Source organism: Eschrichtius robustus, chromosome 12 (genome assembly GCF_028021215.1).
Source record: "Eschrichtius robustus isolate mEscRob2 chromosome 12, mEscRob2.pri, whole genome shotgun sequence".
Taxonomy (NCBI): domain Eukaryota; kingdom Metazoa; phylum Chordata; class Mammalia; order Artiodactyla; family Eschrichtiidae; genus Eschrichtius; species Eschrichtius robustus.
This window is the reverse complement of record NC_090835.1, coordinates 98,376,690-98,393,980: the sequence shown is the minus strand read 5'-3', so window position 1 is coordinate 98,393,980 and position 17,291 is coordinate 98,376,690. Positions and strand designations below refer to the sequence as shown.

General features: G+C 49.5%; 1 protein-coding gene across 2 annotated transcripts in view; it reads right to left on the bottom strand.

Annotated features, from left to right (window-relative positions):
- The window catches only part of GFOD1 (Gfo/Idh/MocA-like oxidoreductase domain containing 1), a 106,121-nt gene extending 90,549 nt beyond the window's left edge, over positions 1 to 15,572 (bottom strand). Inside the window, exon 1 of one of the 2 annotated variants that reach the window (XM_068558147.1) lies at positions 15,320 to 15,572. In XM_068558147.1, coding sequence (XP_068414248.1) covers positions 15,320 to 15,572 — 253 coding nt within the window. Of the gene's footprint in view, positions 1 to 14,728; positions 14,862 to 15,319 lie in introns of those variants that run through there. The other variant, XM_068558148.1, reaches the window with a different exon arrangement.
- Between the last annotated feature and the right edge of the window lie 1,719 nt (positions 15,573 to 17,291).

Below are 17,291 nucleotides of genomic sequence, written 5' to 3'. Positions count from 1 at the left end.
AACAATACGCACATCCAGGCCCGCGCTTGGGGACTTCCCAGAATTCAGCCATGCTGGGGAGGGAGCTGGCCTGAGTCTCCTATCAGGGTTCTCCAGGACACTAAAGAGGCCACTGTACCTACGACCATTAGTCACATCCCCCATGGGTCCCTGCAGGTGAAAACATGGCCCTCAGCCCAGAACACACGGAACCGAGGGAGGACTACCTCGCTCCTGTTTCCACCTTGTCCACACAAGAGTTTGCCATTTATTTTTGGCCTCTTTCAACGATGAGTTATAATCAGCAGAGAAAGGAAGACAATGAGACAACATTTTCTCAATCTCTCAACATCCTGTTTGACACGTGCAGTTCCCCAGCTAGTGTCCCCACAGTGATGGAATAGATGACGTGAGCTCCAATTTAGTCACCATTTCCCCCTTTTCATACTACGTCTGTGAAAGCCCCATGGACTTTGTGCATATGGCGCACGGATTTTGCAGCATATTGTGCTGGAAATAACACAAGCTTTGGAGTCAGGCAGTCCTACGTCAAATTCTCATTCCACTTCTCCTTAGCTGGGTGAACCTGACAAAATACCCTGTTTCACAGAATCTAAGCCACCACTGCCAAGACCTATGATGATTTTACTTACTACCAAGAAAGAAAAGCCACTGCCAATTAAACTATGACCTGACATCGATTATAAGTCAGGTCCCTATTTTAGATGTTGAAGTGTGAAAAAAAAAAATGTGTCTTAGAATCAATGATTGTGACATTTAACCTCTCTCCAATTAAACTTCTCACTTGTAAGATGGAGACGCTAAATGCCCACCGTGAAGCTTGGTTGTGAGGTGGGAATGAGGTGACACGTGTGCCTGACTCTGGACCTGGTATGAAGTACTCAGTAAAATGTTAGTTCCTCTTCTCATTCCAAAAGGGATGGGTAGGTTCTAGATAGATTATAAGTTCTTTTCAGAATAGTTATCATATCTTATATGTCTTTGACCTCTTCTCACCCCCAATGACCAAGAACAATGCCACACACATTGTAGGCACTTAATAAATGGATTGTGAATACAAGTGTTGAACTAGTTTGAAAACTGATAAATACCCACTCAGGGAACCCCTGTTGGAGGGTGTGACCCCTTCAGTCCCACTGGCTCCCCCAGCACCTGGAGGTGATGAGCACACCTGGCTGTGTCATCCTGGGTCACAGGGGCTGGAAAGGAGAAAAGCAAATGCCAGGTGCTTGGGTGCACAATCCCCGTGGAACTCCCCCATGGGCAGGCTGTGGACGGCGGCCCACTGCACTGGGGTCAGCACCCGTGGCTACGTCTCAGGTCCACAGACAAACGCGGCATTGTGGTACCCGCAGGCCTCGCGGGGAAAGCCGGGCTGCCTCTGTGCCCTCGATGTGAACGGCTGTGCATACTAAGTCAGACAGGCTATGTCCCCAGGGGCTCTAAACCTGTCCCCAGGACTCCCTGAGAGCAACACTGTGCCGTGTACACAAATGTCCCATGTGGGTGGTGCTGGAAGGAACAAAAGTTCAAACAAGCAGAATCGTGTGGCATTGGTTTCTTTTTCCCCAAAATGTTTACACCTGCTGCTTTTTTCTCCTCTGGTGCCCCAGCTCTATTGGAAAAGGAGAAGAGGCAGAGCAGAGAAAAAAAATCTCATTTTCCACCACCCACTTTCGATTATTCATAGTCTTGTAGGAGATGAGAGCGCTGCCAGTGACAAATTTAAATGACAAGTCTTCTAAAACCCTGACGTTGCCCTTGACTTCAGTCAAGATACATTCCGTGGGAGGCATGTGTGTGCTCACACCCTCACAAAGGCACTCACCGCTCCCTCCAAGCTCCAATTAGCTGGAATTTCACAGACCCGATTCCCTAAGGAACACTCACACAGATGGGTATTGCTTTCACAAAGTTAATGGGACTTGAAGGGGAAAAAAAGCAATAATAATTACCAAAATAGTAATTACCTATTCGCTGAGGCTTCATGCTTGAGTGCCTGTGTAGCCTTTCCCCTCGCAGGAAGGGAGGACGGAGGGAGGGGAGAGGAGGAATTGAGTCAGAACATTCATTTCCCCCAGAGCTGCAGAGCGTTGGCCATGGAGAGGGGAGGCAGGCGGTATTCTCCCCCATGCCCAGGCCCCAGAACCGGCAGGAAGTGTCCTCTGGGGTTCTCTCGAGATTAAGGGGCCTGGATCTAGTCCCTTCCCCCACTACCCCCAGGTGCAGACTCTTAAGTCCTTTGGCTTCTCCGTGCTTTGGGCTCTACATTGGCCAAAAGCAAGGAAAACCTCAGGGGGTTGCTGAGAGGCTAAGGAAGCATCTCTAGCGAGAGAAGCTGCATTCCTGACCTGGCATCACTCAGCCTCATCTGTGCCACCTGCTACCCAAAGCCCCTGGGAGGACCCCAAGGTGGGGCATAGTGTCACTTATCTGGTTGTGCGTTCCCGACATTTAAAGGGGATTTTAGGAGACTTTCCACAGCACTTCTCCTTCTTATTAATAAGAGTCCTTACTAATAAATAGGGAAAGTGGTACCTACACGTCATTAAACATCCACTAACTACTTACGAGACTCCAATAACCCACACTATGGACTCCCTAGGATCCCAATCCTGGAAAAAAAGGAAACACACCCAAAAGTTTGGATTTCTCAAAACTCCCTGTTTACATCAAGCATAAATGGCTGCTTTGTTCACAGCCGAACCCCCAGCCTAGGGATGAGGGCTGTCCAATAGAAGTTTCTACAATGATGGAAACGTTCTATGCTGCAGTGTCCAGTATGGTAGCCTCCAGCTGGCCACATGTGGTTTTCGAGCACCTGAAATGGGGCTAGGGCAACTGAGGACCCGGATTCTTTCTTTTATTTAGTTTTAATTTATGTAAATTCATAGAGCCATGTATGGTTAGTCACTACTGTATTGCAAAGCATAGATCTAGAGAGTGCCTGGTATACAGCTGGCGCTCAATGAAGATCTGTTCAAGGGAAGAATGAATGGACGGAAGCTCACCATAGTAAGTCCTGATTAAGCAGGATTCCCATGTTTTTTCTTGTTTTTTTTGTTTTGTTTTTAAATTTTTTAATTTATTTTTGGCTGCGTTGGGTCTTCATTGCTGTGCGCGGGCTTTCTCTAATTTTGGCAAGCAGGGGCTACTCTTCGTTGTGAGGCGCGGGCTTCTCATTGTAGTGGCCTCTCTTGTTGTGGAGCACGGGCTCTAGAGCGCAGGCTCAGTAGCTGTGGCGCACGGGCTTAGTTGCTCCACAGCATGTGGAATCTTCCTAGACCAGGGCTTGAACCCGTGTTCCCTGCACTGGCAGGCGGATTCTTAACCACTGCGCCACCAGGGAAGTCCCCCCATGTTTTTTGAGCCCTCACTTTAAACAGATCCCTGTTTATGTCTACAACCTTCTGAGTTAGGTATGTTTATTATCTCTGTTTTACACATAAAGAAACAGAGGCTCAGGAGAGTTAAGTGGAGGACTCCCAGCCACGTAGAATGTGGCAAGGCCGAGACTCAACGCCAGGCCATAGGACGGGGCAGCCTCTTAAAACCAGTCAACTTTCCCCCTGATGACAAAAGCATCCGGATACCTCACTTTACTTTCTACAGATGACACCAAATTCAACATTTTTTTGGAAACCTGGAAAAGGAAAGAACTTTTCCTTATGAAATACAGCAATGAGTACGCAGCGTGTCACGGGTGGGGATCTTCTGAGAGCCCAGCCAGCGCTCTCACCTAGCAAGGCCCTGTTAACTGACTCCGGGTCCCAAGTCAAGAACTAACTATACATCCCGCCGCCGGGGCCGCTCCCTGAAACCATCTCCCACGCGGCGGTCTCCTCTGCCGAAGCTTCGCGGTCATCATCTCTACGAGCTCTCGCCTCCTAATGCTGCCGAGCACGTCCACCTCTCATGCACTGAGTGTCCTCCTCCAAGGAGAGTCCTTCACCCCTTCTCACACGGTGACTCCCAGCCCCAGCCCGCCTCGCCCCTTGGACCACAAGGGCCTCGACCGTGTAACAGAAAGACGCCCACCGTCCGCCACAGCACAAAACCAGAACCTGAGCACGACCTATAGTGGTCGACTGCAGGAAACATAATTTTTCCTCAGAGTGCTGCTACAGGGCCAGGTGGTTCCCTGAAGAGGATTTTACATCATAGAGGCTCCTACAACTCCCTTTCAGTTATTTAAATCCGACCCCCGCTTCTTGGTCCCCCTATAAGCCCCACCTCCTCCAAAGGTTCTTCCCAAACCCTTCAGCCCTCAGGAATTCCTCTGTCCTCAGCTCTCAGGCAACATCCATTATCTGCAAGGCCACCTCCTCAGGGACCCAGGCTGCCTGAGGGGACGGGCGCTGGGGACCAGTGTGGCCTTTTCTCACAGGCGCTGTGCATTTTAGCTCTAACCTCAAACTCAAGCTCCTCCCTCATCAAACCAAAAGCTCATCAGTGAACCTGGGCCAGCCCTTCTAGAGGACAACATGGCAATACTTCACCCCCTATTAGAGGAAGCCCCTTCCCAAGTCTCACTCTGTTGCATCTCCCATTCCATCCACACAGCACTTTTTATGAAGAGAATTCTGTTCAAACATTTTCTCTACTTTTCCCCTTTGTTCTAGCACCCTTTACAGACTGGCATTGTCAAGCTACCCGGGTAGCCAACCCTTAACCCAATACTGATATTTTGGGGTTACTCAACTGCCTTAAGCAAACACTTCCTGCCATTGCAGTATAAAGATTCATACTGTACTTAATCATATGTTTTGTTGCATTGCTGTGTGCTTGCGTACGCTTATCTTCTCTCAAGAACAAAGGCCATTCTTTAAAGGCCATTAAAGAAAAATAAATGAAGAAAAAAAAAAAAAAGAGAGAGAAACACTCTCCAGACACTGGACAAAATAAGTAATTGAAAGGTCCTAGAGCACTTCTGAAAATCTTCAAATTAGGAATGTCCCTCAAAGGGTGTTCTGTATCTCATCAGGGCCCAGGGCAACGCGGGAGAGCTAGTCGTCAAAATCCGCTCACATGATTGTCTCGCTCTTTTAAATAGTGAACCATTTCAATGACTATTTGGCAAAGCTAATTTCGCTTGGGTTGGAGAATTAGTTCAGCTGTATCTGGTTCCAAAATCAAAAATAGAAGTCTTTAAAACCCCCCAAAAACCTACCCCTAACTTAACAACATAACAAAATCGTAAAACCACTGCTTCTAACTCAATAACAAGATGACAAACAACCCCATTTAAAAATGGTCAAGAGATTTGAATAGACATTTCACCAAGGAAGATATATGACTGGCTAATAAGCACATGAAAAGGTGCCCAACATTATTAGTCATTAGGAAACGCAAATCAAAATCATAATGAGATACCCCTATGCACTATCTATAATGGCTATAAGCAGGAAGACTGACAATATCAAGTGTGGGTGATGATGTAGAGAAATTAGAATTCCCTACCTAGCCAGTAGGAATATAAAGTGGTACAGCTGCTTTGGACAGGTTTGGCAGTTTCTTAAAAAATTAAATATACGTACTATATAACCCATCAATTTCACTCCTAGATATCTGTTCCAAAGAAATGAAAACATGGGTCTACAAAAGACTTGTATGCAAATGTTCACAGCAGCATTATTCACAATAGCTAAAAACTGGAAACAATACAAATATCCATTGAATGGTGAATGGATAAATAAAATGTGTTCCAGCCATACAATGGAATATCACTTGGCAATAAAAAAAGAATAAACTTCTGATACATGCAACAACACAGTCGAACATCGAAAACACGCTAGGTGAAAGAAGCCGGACTTAAAAGACTACATATTCTATGACTCCATTTATATGAAACTGCTAGGAAAGGCAAAATGTGAGAAACAAAAAGCAGGTCAGTGGTTGCCTGGGGCTAGGAGTGAGAACAGGGATTGGCCAAAAACAAGCATGAGGAAACTTTTGGAGATGTTGGAAGTATTCTAAAACTTTTTGTGGTGATACTTTCACAATCACATAAGTTTACTAAAAATCATGAAATCACTTACAGTGGGTAAATTTACGATATATAAAGCATATCTCAATTAAGCTGGTTTTTTTGTTTTTCTTGTTTTTTAAAAAGCAATGCTAAAGCTGCAAACCAACTTAATTTTGGGCTTCAAAACTACAGTTTCAGTTTATGGATATTATGCTAACTACAAGAGCATCTCAATACCCTAAGGGCTATTATAGTTGGAAATTGGAAATTTAAAAAACAATTCATGTCATTTTAATGTAAAGTCATTTTTCCAAGTTCTTTCATACTCATTAACAATTCTCAAGGAAAGTCTAAACCCCAAGGCATCCCAGACTGGCCCAAACCTGAGAGACGAGCTCCCCCAAAGCCCTGCTGACAGGTGTAGAACCATCAGGGCGAGGGGTCAGCGTGGCTCTCAGCGGTGAATGTGGCTAAGTCTCTTCCCAACATTCCCTTTGGCTTGAGTCTGAAATAAAAAGAACCCCCCACCCCCCAGGTCTCCTGGCTTAGAGAACAATGTTCAGTGAATGCTCTCCTAGGGGCCCACACCCATCAGCTGAGCTCCCCAGAGCTGCTCCTCCACCAACAAGTCTCTCCAAGCCCACGTCTGTGTGACACGTCTGCCAGGTGTCTCACGGCCCAGCTTGCCTGGCCAGGTGGCCTTGATCCAGCCAAAATCTGTACTCGTCAGGATTCTCCAGAGAAACAGAACCAACAGGATATGTATACATAGAGAGGGGGGGTGGGGTTTATTTTTAAGGAATTGGCTCATGCCGTGATGGGGCTCATGCCATGATGGGGACTGGCAATTTGCAGGACAGGCCAGCAGGCTGGAGACCCGGGAAGAGCTGACGTGGCAGTTTCCAGCAGGAAAGCAGCCTGAAAGCAGAAATCCTTCTTCCTCCGGGACCTCAGTCTTTCCTGGCTCCTTAGAGGTCCTAAGCTAATACTTGAACTCAAAGGGTCTCTGTCTCCTGGTGGTCCTCTGCTGGCACATGCCACACAGGAGGTGGCACTCAATAAGGCAGACGACCATTAAACTCCATGGAGTCGGTCACGTTTATCTGCTCTCCCATCACCGACTTGCAACATATGCACACCCTAAATTTAATAATCCTAACAAGGTTGGCATCATCTCATCATGACATATATTTTTCTCTCTGCTGTCTCACTACGGTCATGAGAAGAGCAGCAAAATGCCAAATGTGTATTTCACAAAGTAGACAAAGAACCTACGTAATCAAGAAATGTCCACATCTGTAAAGTCTTCACCCAAGTCTATGTTCTCATAATCAGCACCTTTGTGGAGCGTGGCCCAGCTCAGAATGACCACTCAATCCCTCCACCCCCACTGCCCTCCAGGAGAGTGGTCCCCCACGTTGCGAGAGAATCTCCAAAAAGACTGAGCCGGGAGACAGCATCAGGCACAAGCAGGGACAGCTGGGGGCGGGGAAGCAAGGCGAGGACTGCACTTTTCAGGTGGCTGAACCAGTAATATTTCTGTTTGGGAGCTACATGCGGACAGCGTTCTGCCCGTCACACGAGCCCAGGAAGCAGAGGAGGTTGCTCTGAAGAGGGACGGGTGACGAGGGCGACACATGGAGAGGAGCAGAACGCAAAACGGTAAAATTCCAGGAGCTCATGGTTTCCAGGTACTACTGAGACCCAGCTACATCCCGGCCCCGAGTTCCATGAGGCAGCCCTGCATCCTTGCCACGGTGATGATAAAGCTTCACAGGAGGACGGTGAGTTCCTGGTAACACCATCAGCACTTTCTAGGTCACGTATCTGGGAAGCAAGTACTAGATTTTCAGCCAAGACAGCACCTGAAGCTTGGCTTATGCATATTCCCTTTTTAAAATAAAAAAACTTTTGACTGTATTTTCTGAGTCTAGCAGAAAGGAATCGTCTCATCAGAAAAACGAGGGAAAATAAATCTTCAGAAGCACCATTTGGAATAGGCTAAATAACTGACCACAGTGGGAAGAAGCAGAACTAACATTTATTGAGTCTATGCAGACAACTGAAGAGGGGCCATGGACGAGGTCTTTATCTATTCCCCTCATTTTAACTGTCATATCAACTCTATATGATAGTATCTTTAGCTCCATTTTACTGATGAAAAAAAATGAGGCTCAGGAAGGACATTACCTCTCCCAAAGCCATACAGTTGTAAACTGCCAAATTTTCCCAGTTAGTTTTGTGTATCACCACATCTTAAATCATGATTGTCTTTGCTGGACCATGATTTCCCTGAATCAAAATATAGAACTAATTGCCTGTACATTACTTTCTCAATGAAACCCTTAAACCATGCTATTTATTTTCACTTTTTTTGTTGTTCTTTCCCAGTTTCAGGTATCAAAATGTCCAACTTCTTCATTTGGCTTCTCCCTTCTCCAATATAAGCTTCTGCAAAATTGTACGTTTGCAAAACCAGATACCATCAACAAAATAATCACTCACCCGAGCCTAATTTCAATTAGATAAAATGAGGCTGGTGATGCTTGACTTTTCCTAAGAGTAAATAGAGTCATTTCTTTCATTTACATAATGCCCCAGAGCTTCCTCAACCCTAAACCAAATCAGTAGACCGAAATCATTTGTCTCCACGTTCAGGGGCGGAAACTCAGAGAAAAATGCAATCACATTTACTACAGTCTTCAGACAGGCATTGATCGAGAACAGACTTGAAGGAAGAACAGGAAATGCAGGGTTTGCTGGAGTTTCAGATGGTGACCGTCAAGTCCAAATACACCATTTCGTTATCCGCAGCCCTATCTCTGCTAGTGTGGCAACCATGACCAGTGCGGCCCCGTTTCCTTCCCGCTCTCTCAGGCCGGTCCCAGCAGTCCTCCGCAACCTTGAGCAATTCGCTGACACTGTGAAGTAGGGCAGAAAAGGACATAGCGCTCCCAGTCTGCAGCTAATGATGCCAAACAAGTTGGGGCAAGATCAGTGTGCAGCAAGGTCAAGGCTCACTGAAACTCTGCAGCCTTATCCACTATCCCCAAAGCGCCATCCATCCCCCAGAGAGACTTTCCCAAGGGAGCCTGCACTACTATCTCCAAAAGCCAGGGCAGGGACCAGGAAAACAGATGTCACCACATGACACACAAAGGCAACAGGTATTTTAGCACAGCTCCCCTGCCAGGTGAACGACTCAAGGCCATGGATGTCTTCTTTTCCCAAAGGCAGACACCCATCAGCCTCTGCGTCTGGCTGTGGCAGCATCTAAACCACCTGGGAGCTGGATGGAAATTCTGAATCTCAGGTCCCACCCTGGAATCTGCATTTTTGACAAGATCCCCAGGTAAGGCAACCGCAAATTAAAGTTTGAGAGGTACCGTGCCATTGGATGCAGGACAAAAATGTTCTGTATTGATCGACACATCCTCTTGATAAGCCAAGCATTCATTCATTCCATGAAAAGCATTCACTTGGCATTCAAGAAATATTTATAGGGCTTCCCTGGTGGCGCAGTGGTTAGGAATCTGCCTGCCAATGCAGGGGACACGGGTTCGAGCCCTGGTCCGGGAAGATCCCACATGCCGCGGAGCAACTAAGCCCGTGTGCCACAACTACTGAGCCCGTGCTCTAGAGCCCACGAGCCACAACTACTGAACCCACGTGCCACAACTACTGAAGCCCATGCGCCGAGAGCCCGTGCTCCACAATGAGAAGCCTGCGCACTGCAATGAAGAGTAGCCCCCGCTCGCCGCAACTAGAGAAAGCCCACGTGCAGCAACGAAGACCCAATGCAGCCAAAAACAAAATAAATATATTTATTTTTAAAAAAAAGAAAAAAAAAGAAATATTTATAGTGTGCCTATGAGGTGACTCAGTGCCTGGCACTGTCTAGGGGAGAAAAGGCAACTGGGTGAGCCAAGCAGACAAAGGCTCCACCCCCTCAAAGAACTTACATTCTAACTGGGGAGACAAATAACAAAGAGAAGAACAAGCAAACAAATGAAAGAGATTATCACCAACTGTGATAAAGAACTCACGTAGTCATTCTACGAGCACACGGGCGTGTGTGCAAAATGACATCTGCTCTCGATTATTCATTACAAGTTTGTATAAGCAAAAGGTTGGAAACGGGAGAAAATATGTGCAAACGAATCAACGGACAAAGGATTAATCTCCAAAATATATAAACAGCTCATGCAGCTCAATATTAAAAAAAAAACAAACAACCCAGTCAAAAAATGGGCAGAAGACCTAAATAGACATTTCTTCAAAGAAGACATACAGATGGCCAAGAGGCACATGAAAAACTGCTCAACATCAGTAATTATTAGAGAAATGCAAATCAAAATTACAATGAGGTATCACCTCACACGGTTAGAATGGCCATCATCAGAAAATCTACACACAATAAATGCTGGAGAGGGTGTGGAGAAAAGGGAACCCTCTTGCACTGTTGGTGGGAATGTAAATTGATACAGCCCCTATGGAGAACAGTCTGGAGGTTCCTTAAAAAACTAAAAACAGAATTACCATATGACTCAGCAATCCCACTACTGGGCATATACCCAGAGAAAACCATAATTCAGAAAGACACATGCACCCCAATGTTCATTGCAGCACTATTTACAATAGCCAGGTCATGGAAGCAACCTAAATGCCCATCGACAGACGAATGGATAAAGAAGTTGTGGTACATATATACAATGGAATGTTACTCAGCCATAAAAAGGAACAAAATCAGGTCATTTGTAGAGACGTGGATGGACCTAGAGGCTGTCATACAGAGTGAAGTAAGTCAGAAAGAGAGAAACAAATACCGTATATTAACGCATATATGTGGAATCTAGAAAAACAGTACAGATGAACCGGTTTGCAAGGCAGAAATAGAGACACAGATGTAGAGAACAAATGTATGGACACCAAGCGGGGAAAGGGGGAGGGGACGTGGTGGGATGAACTGGGAGATTGGGATCGACATATATACACTAATACGTATAAAATAGGTAACTAATAAGAATCTGCTGTATAAAAAAATAAAACAAAAACAAAAGGTTGGAAACAACCTAAATGTTGAATAATAGGGAACTGTTTAAGTAAATTTTGGTTTATCCCATACCGTGAAATACTACGCAGCCAAAAATAGGAGCAAGGATACTTTTACATTCTGAGTTTTGAATATCCATCTATGTGTATATATACACAAATTTTCAAGATCATATTGTTGCACGATGAAAGCAAAGTATATAACAGTAAGTATAAGATGTTACTAACTGTGTGAAAAATATTTTTCAAATTCTCAACACACATATTCACCAGTCCATACTTAGAAAAGTCATCAAAAGGAGACAAAAAAAACTTATAACCGTGATTGCCTCCAGTCGAAGGATGGAGCTGGGGAACATTTCCTCTTCACTGTGTACTATTTCAAGTGTGTTAGAGCACTTGAAACTTGTACCACGTGAATCTATAACCTATTTATAATAACTAAATAAAATCTACTTTTTAAGCAAATGCATTAAAGTAAGTGCAAGAAAAGATGGAGGCACGCAGTGCTGAGACCACAGATGGGTATGGGGGGAGGCGGGATTGAGGAAGGGGAAGGATTCCGGGAGGAGGTACCCCTGGGGCTGAGGCTGGATGAACAGGCATCCATCACACACACGAGGCAGAAGGGTATTCCTGACAGAGGCACGGACACATGGAGGAACAAGGGCCTTTCCAGGAAACACCTGCAGTTTGGTTTAGCTGAAGCGCGTGGGGTTCCAGAACCACCAGCAGGACATGAAGCTGGGCAGGCTCGTCAGAGGCCAGGTCTTGCTGGTCATGCCGAGAAGCTGGGGCTTTTCCTAGAAGTGATGAAATGGGGGAGCAGTAATGTGATCAGGTTTGCAGTTCTTCAAAGTAATTCTGGCAGCAGAGTGGAAGGTGGATAGAGGCGAGGGTGGCGAGGGGCAGACTGAAGCCTATTTCCGATGCGGTCAGGGCCTAGCTCCTTCTACGGAGGAAGTAATGATGCAGAAGAGGGAACAGATACAAGAGGGATGAGGGATTGGCATCAACCAGATTTGGGAACTGATTCCATGAGTGGGGTAGACACACAACAAAGGATCCCTCCAACCATCTCACCTGGGCTGCCACTCTCTGAGAGAAGGAAGTGAGGCAAAGGAGCAAGTTTAGGGGATGGGGGAGGAAGCAATGACTTGGGGGGAGACACATGTCCTTGAGCAATTCAACTCCAGCCTCATCTGTAAGGTGGGACAAACAGCTACCTTAGAGGATTATTTTAGTCAAGAAATGAAACATTTGGGCTTCCCTGGTGGCGCAGTGGTCGAGAATCTGCCTGCCAATGCAGGGGACACGGGTTCGAGCCCTGGTCTGGGAAGATCCCACGTGCCGCGGAGCAACTGGGCCCGTGAGCCACAACTACTGAGCCTGCGCGTTCGGAGCCTGTGCTCCGCAACAAGAGAGGCCGCGACAGTGAGAGGCCCGTGCACCGCGATGAAGAGTGGCCCCCGCTCGCTGCAACTAGAGAAAGCCCTCGCACAGAAACGAAGACCCAACACAGCAAAAATAAATAAATAAATAAATTTATTAAAAAAAAAAAAAAAGAAATGAAACATTTCATATAGAGCACTTACCACGTTGCACACAGTCGGTACATAACAAGAGGCAGCCCTGGATGCTGTAGAAATTATACATTGCAGAAGAGTCTCTCCAACAGAGAAATGCCTAGTTCGCTTAGAAAGGGATTTCAAGGAAATTTTTAGAAATCAAAGGAGGGTGTTGTGATTCAATTGACTGCAAGTTTTATGCCTCCATACTGGTCACAGCCCCTCACCTCGACAGGCCCATGACCAGTATGGATCCAGGGTCACAGATCTCTCACCACTGCTGGGCAAGCAACTCAAAGAAGGACAAGACGATGAGGCCAGGACTAATCAAGTTTGGCTTGTTTCAATTCCAGGCAACCACTAATATCTACAAACCTCCAACGGCCAGACCGGCCCAATAACTGTTTGGGGTTTTTCACTTCCTGTGTCGTATGTGTTGAACCTCTAACTGTGACAGCACAGCACACCAAGATGACCGCCCCACCGGGTACTCGCAGGTACAATGGGAAGAAGAGCCATGTTTGGGGATTTTCCACTGAAGATGAAGCCTGGAACAGCCTACGGTCCAGCCACATCTAAATCCAAAGCCTCCACATTTCCTACAAGCAGAGACTACCTCAGAATCAGGTAGTCTGATTACCTGTGAAATCAGGAATTAAAGAAAAATTACAAAGCCCAAGACTTAGCATGAAAATATGAACAAACCCCTATTCCTCAGTCATGATGATTAAACCAAAGCTATTTCTTATGCCTCTGACACTTGCTTTTGAAAAGGTAACCCACCTCAGTCTTGTCAAGGAAAAAGAAAACTCATAGGGGTTTCTGAAAACAAGAACAGAAGAAGTATCTAGAAAGGTATAATTTGTGCCACTTCCCCCAAAGCCAGAGCCCCCAAATGCTTTCATGGTTAAAGTACCAGAGATGGTCAGAAAACAGGAACATCCCTGTTTCCCAAATTGCCACCCTCCAGGAGACATGCTCTAGGGCTGCTCTGCGGGTCTGACCTGGAGGGCTGTGCTGGGGTTGGGGGGGGGAATGTGACAACCAGGTCTTTCTGATGTGATAGGTCGTAAGCCCTCTAGCAGAGACCGGGCTCAAGACGGACCCGTCTTACATGAGTTGCCCTCATAGATTTATGCTATAAGATGGTGATCATCTACTGAATATGCACAGATCCACTGTGAGCACAGAGGTAAGCTACCGAACGTATATATTCGATCAAACAGAAAAGAAATATTGGCCAGAACCTAATGACATTCCATTCAAGGCCAAAGAAAACAGGCAACAAAGGTCAGAAGCTTAATAAAATTAACATGAAAACGGACAGCCTTGGACGGTCTCCTTAGGAATCTGTCGGATGTCCCATCCGAGTCAACAACAGAATGGCCTGATGCAAGTGGTTTTCTAGGGAGAAAGAGTTCAACATCCTGGTCATAGTTCTCGGAAGAGAGAATTAAAATATACGTACATGTCACCTACCCTAAATCCATGCCTGTTTTTAAAAATAAAACATCCTTTCCAAGATTGCATAAATTACCCTTGGTTTCTGTTCCTTCCCAGTTCTTGCCTTCTAACTCTTTTGCCTTCTAAGCTTTGTCTCTTTCCTGGCCAACAAAAAATTCCAACTTCCAAGGGTGGGCAATAACATTTTCTGGGGACCTAAGGAGTGAGCAGCCTTCCTGGTTCGTGTGAGGACCGCTGATGGACAAAACATGCACTTCTTCCTCTGGGCACGGCAGGGACTCTGATACTCTGCTCTGAGATGGTCCAGTCGGCCTGGGTTAGGTGGGGGAACCCGACGGTGAAGGCTGGTAAGCTCACCCCCAACCTGCCTGTCACCAGGCCTAGGAACTATTCCTGCGGGGAATTAAGGTGGGACTATTGCATGCTTCCACGTGAAACTGGCAGCATGGGGCCTTTCCCCACACAAAGCATCCGTGCCTCTGGAACTACTGCTCTCATCCCCTAGAATTCTAAGATCATACTCCAAATCTGCGCGGAAGACAATTCTTGGGCTGCCGCACTCGAAAGTTAGCTCCCTCTGCTTTCATCAAATTAGTCTTTACTATCCTATGACCACCATCCCCCCCGCCACGAAGACGTCCTAATAGATCCCCCGCCCCCATCCAACCACTCTCACCATCCTTGCTTTCAGCGGAGAGGAAGTAATTCCAGCTAGTTGTCACATCTCTATAATCTCCCACTAAACTAACTCCCAGCAGGAAGAAAGAAACTATCCTAGCAGGGCGCCACAGCTGCTGACGGTCAGGCAGTCGATCGCCCCCAAGAAAACCCGAGACACGTGTGGGCCCTTTATTCCGGCGTTCCTGGGCGCGCACTCGCCTCTCGCAGGCGCGCACGCACGCACGCACACACTCGGGCACTGCACACTCAGCCGGCGACTTAGTTTTGTCTCCCTCAGAGCAGCCCGTCCCCAATCTTAAGAATTTCCTCAGCCTGGTCGACTTCCCCGGAACACACGCCGCCTCCTGCAGCCTGGGCGCCACGCGCGTGTGAAAGCGCGCCCAGGTGGTGGGGAAGCGTAGGTGTGGGGAAGGCCAGGGATGAGGAAGGAGAAAGCTCCGAGTGGGATGTGGGATCTCAGGTGCCCGGGTCGGCGTAGATGCCATGTAAGCTTCCGGGATGAAGAGAGGGCGAGAGGAGAAAAGCAGCAGGGGATGAAAGGAGCGAGGCTTGGGGATGGGGTGGGGGAGGGGGAGGGGTCGCTCACCCAGGGTCTTGACTGCAATCTGCCTGGTGAGGGGCGGCGGCAGGTTGATGCACACCAAGTCCACGTCCTGATGCAGCAGCACCTCGTCAATGCGGCTGGTGTAGAAGGGGACGCTCATCTCCTTGGCCAGCTCCTCCGCTTCCTCCTGCGTGCGGCCCCAGAGCGCCTTCACCGCGAAGCCCTCGTCTTTCAGCAGCGGGATGATGACACGGGCCGTGAGGCTGGTGCCGAACACGCCCACCCCGGGAAGCATGGCTGCTCCGGCCCGCCTGGTTCTGCTTTTAGCTCGGATCTCCGGTCGAACACGCGCACGCACAGCCCTCTAGCCAGTCCCGCAGCCGGCTCGCCGCGGTGCGCCAGCCGCCGTGCACCGGGCCAGGCGTCCGGGTGCCCAGAGCGCACCGAGCCGCAGGCGGAGCAGGCTCGGGCGCCTCAGTACGGTGACTGCTGCAGTGTCCGCCACGCGGGGCTCCCGTCCTTCCTGGAGGCGGCGGCAGGGACCCCCCCGGAGCGTCCGAGGCCCCGAAGCCCCGCGGAGCCCGGGCTCAGGCGGCGTCCCCGCCGCAGCGCGGGCCGGCTGAGTGCGCCCCGCCGAGGTCGCTCCATGGCCGGCTCATCCCCGCGCCCGCGCCGCCGCAGCCGGGACCGGCTCTCCCCCGCGTCGTTTCCGCAGCCTGCGAGTCGCACGCAGGAGCCTCGACACACTGCCAGAACCCGGACCGGCCGGGCTGCGGGGGTCCCCTTCCTCCCCGCCCGCCGCTCCGAATGAAATGCACCGGCGGCCAGCAGGAGGCCGGCTAAGCTGGAGGCTCGGAGGGCGCCGGGCGTGGGTCTGGAGCTGCAGCGCGGCGGCGGCGGCGGCGGCGGCCACGACCTGGGGCCAGCCTTCTCATTCTGCTGCCATGTTCGCTCGCCGCGCGGCTCGGCCGGCCTGGGCCCGGGGGCAGGCTAGGGCTCCGGGATCCCGCGGGAGGGCGGAGTTGGCGAGTTTGGCTGTCAGCGGCCGGGGGTTCCTGCCCCGCCCCCGCCGCAGCGCCGCGCGCCATTGGCCGCCGCGCGCCGCCCCCGCCCCCGCCCCCGCCCCCGCCGCCGCGGGCTCGGGGTGCGCGCTGCGCCCGGGCCCAGAACACGCCCGGCTCCTTGCCCGCCCCACCTAGCTCGCCTCCTGGCCCTCGCGTCTTCCCTTTCTTCGCCGTCCACCACCTCCTTCTTCCCCTCGCCTCTTTCCAAGCCCCGCCCCAAACAAGCCAATACATCTATCGAGTCAGGGCGCGCCCTAATAGGCTAGTCACTGTGCCTTGCAAGAGGGCAGCGGGCGCCCGGGCCCCGAGAAGGCCGGGGCACGCGGCCAGGTGCGAGCAGCGGGTAATTACCACCTCCGCTCCGGGAGCGTTTCCTCCGTGCCGGGCATCACGCTAAAGAAGCTTTCCTTGCATTCTCCCTTACTCCTCGCACCAACCCTGAGGTTATAGGAAACCCATATAACCGATGATGTAACTGAGTCCTGGGAAGGTTCAGGGACTTGCTCAAGGTCGCGTAACAGGTAAGCAGCAGGCCTGGGATCGGAATCCAGGCTCCGGAGTTCGGGTGGCGAGCGGGGGAGTTCTCCCCTCTCCTTCTAAGAGAGCCTCCGATCGTGCGCCACCCTCTCCGGCCGCGCACGCACCGTCCAGCCGCCTTCCTCCCAGACGGTCTTGTCTTGCTAAGCTCTCCTTCCCCCGAGGTCGGCGCGCGCCTAGACGCTGCTGTGCTGGGCGGCCCCAGTGGCGTAGGGGTCACCGAAGCGGCTGCAGCACGTGTGTGTCGCGTCTGGGTTTGGAGACGGAGGGGTCGCTGGGCCAGAAGCCACGCCAGCCTCTGTCCTCGGGCTTTCGTTCCTTCGCCGCCCCTTTCCGCGGCCTCCACTCTCCTGTCCCCCCACCTCAATCCTCTGCTCCCTTCCCGAGCCCTGGCGGAAGAGCTGCCGGGCCAG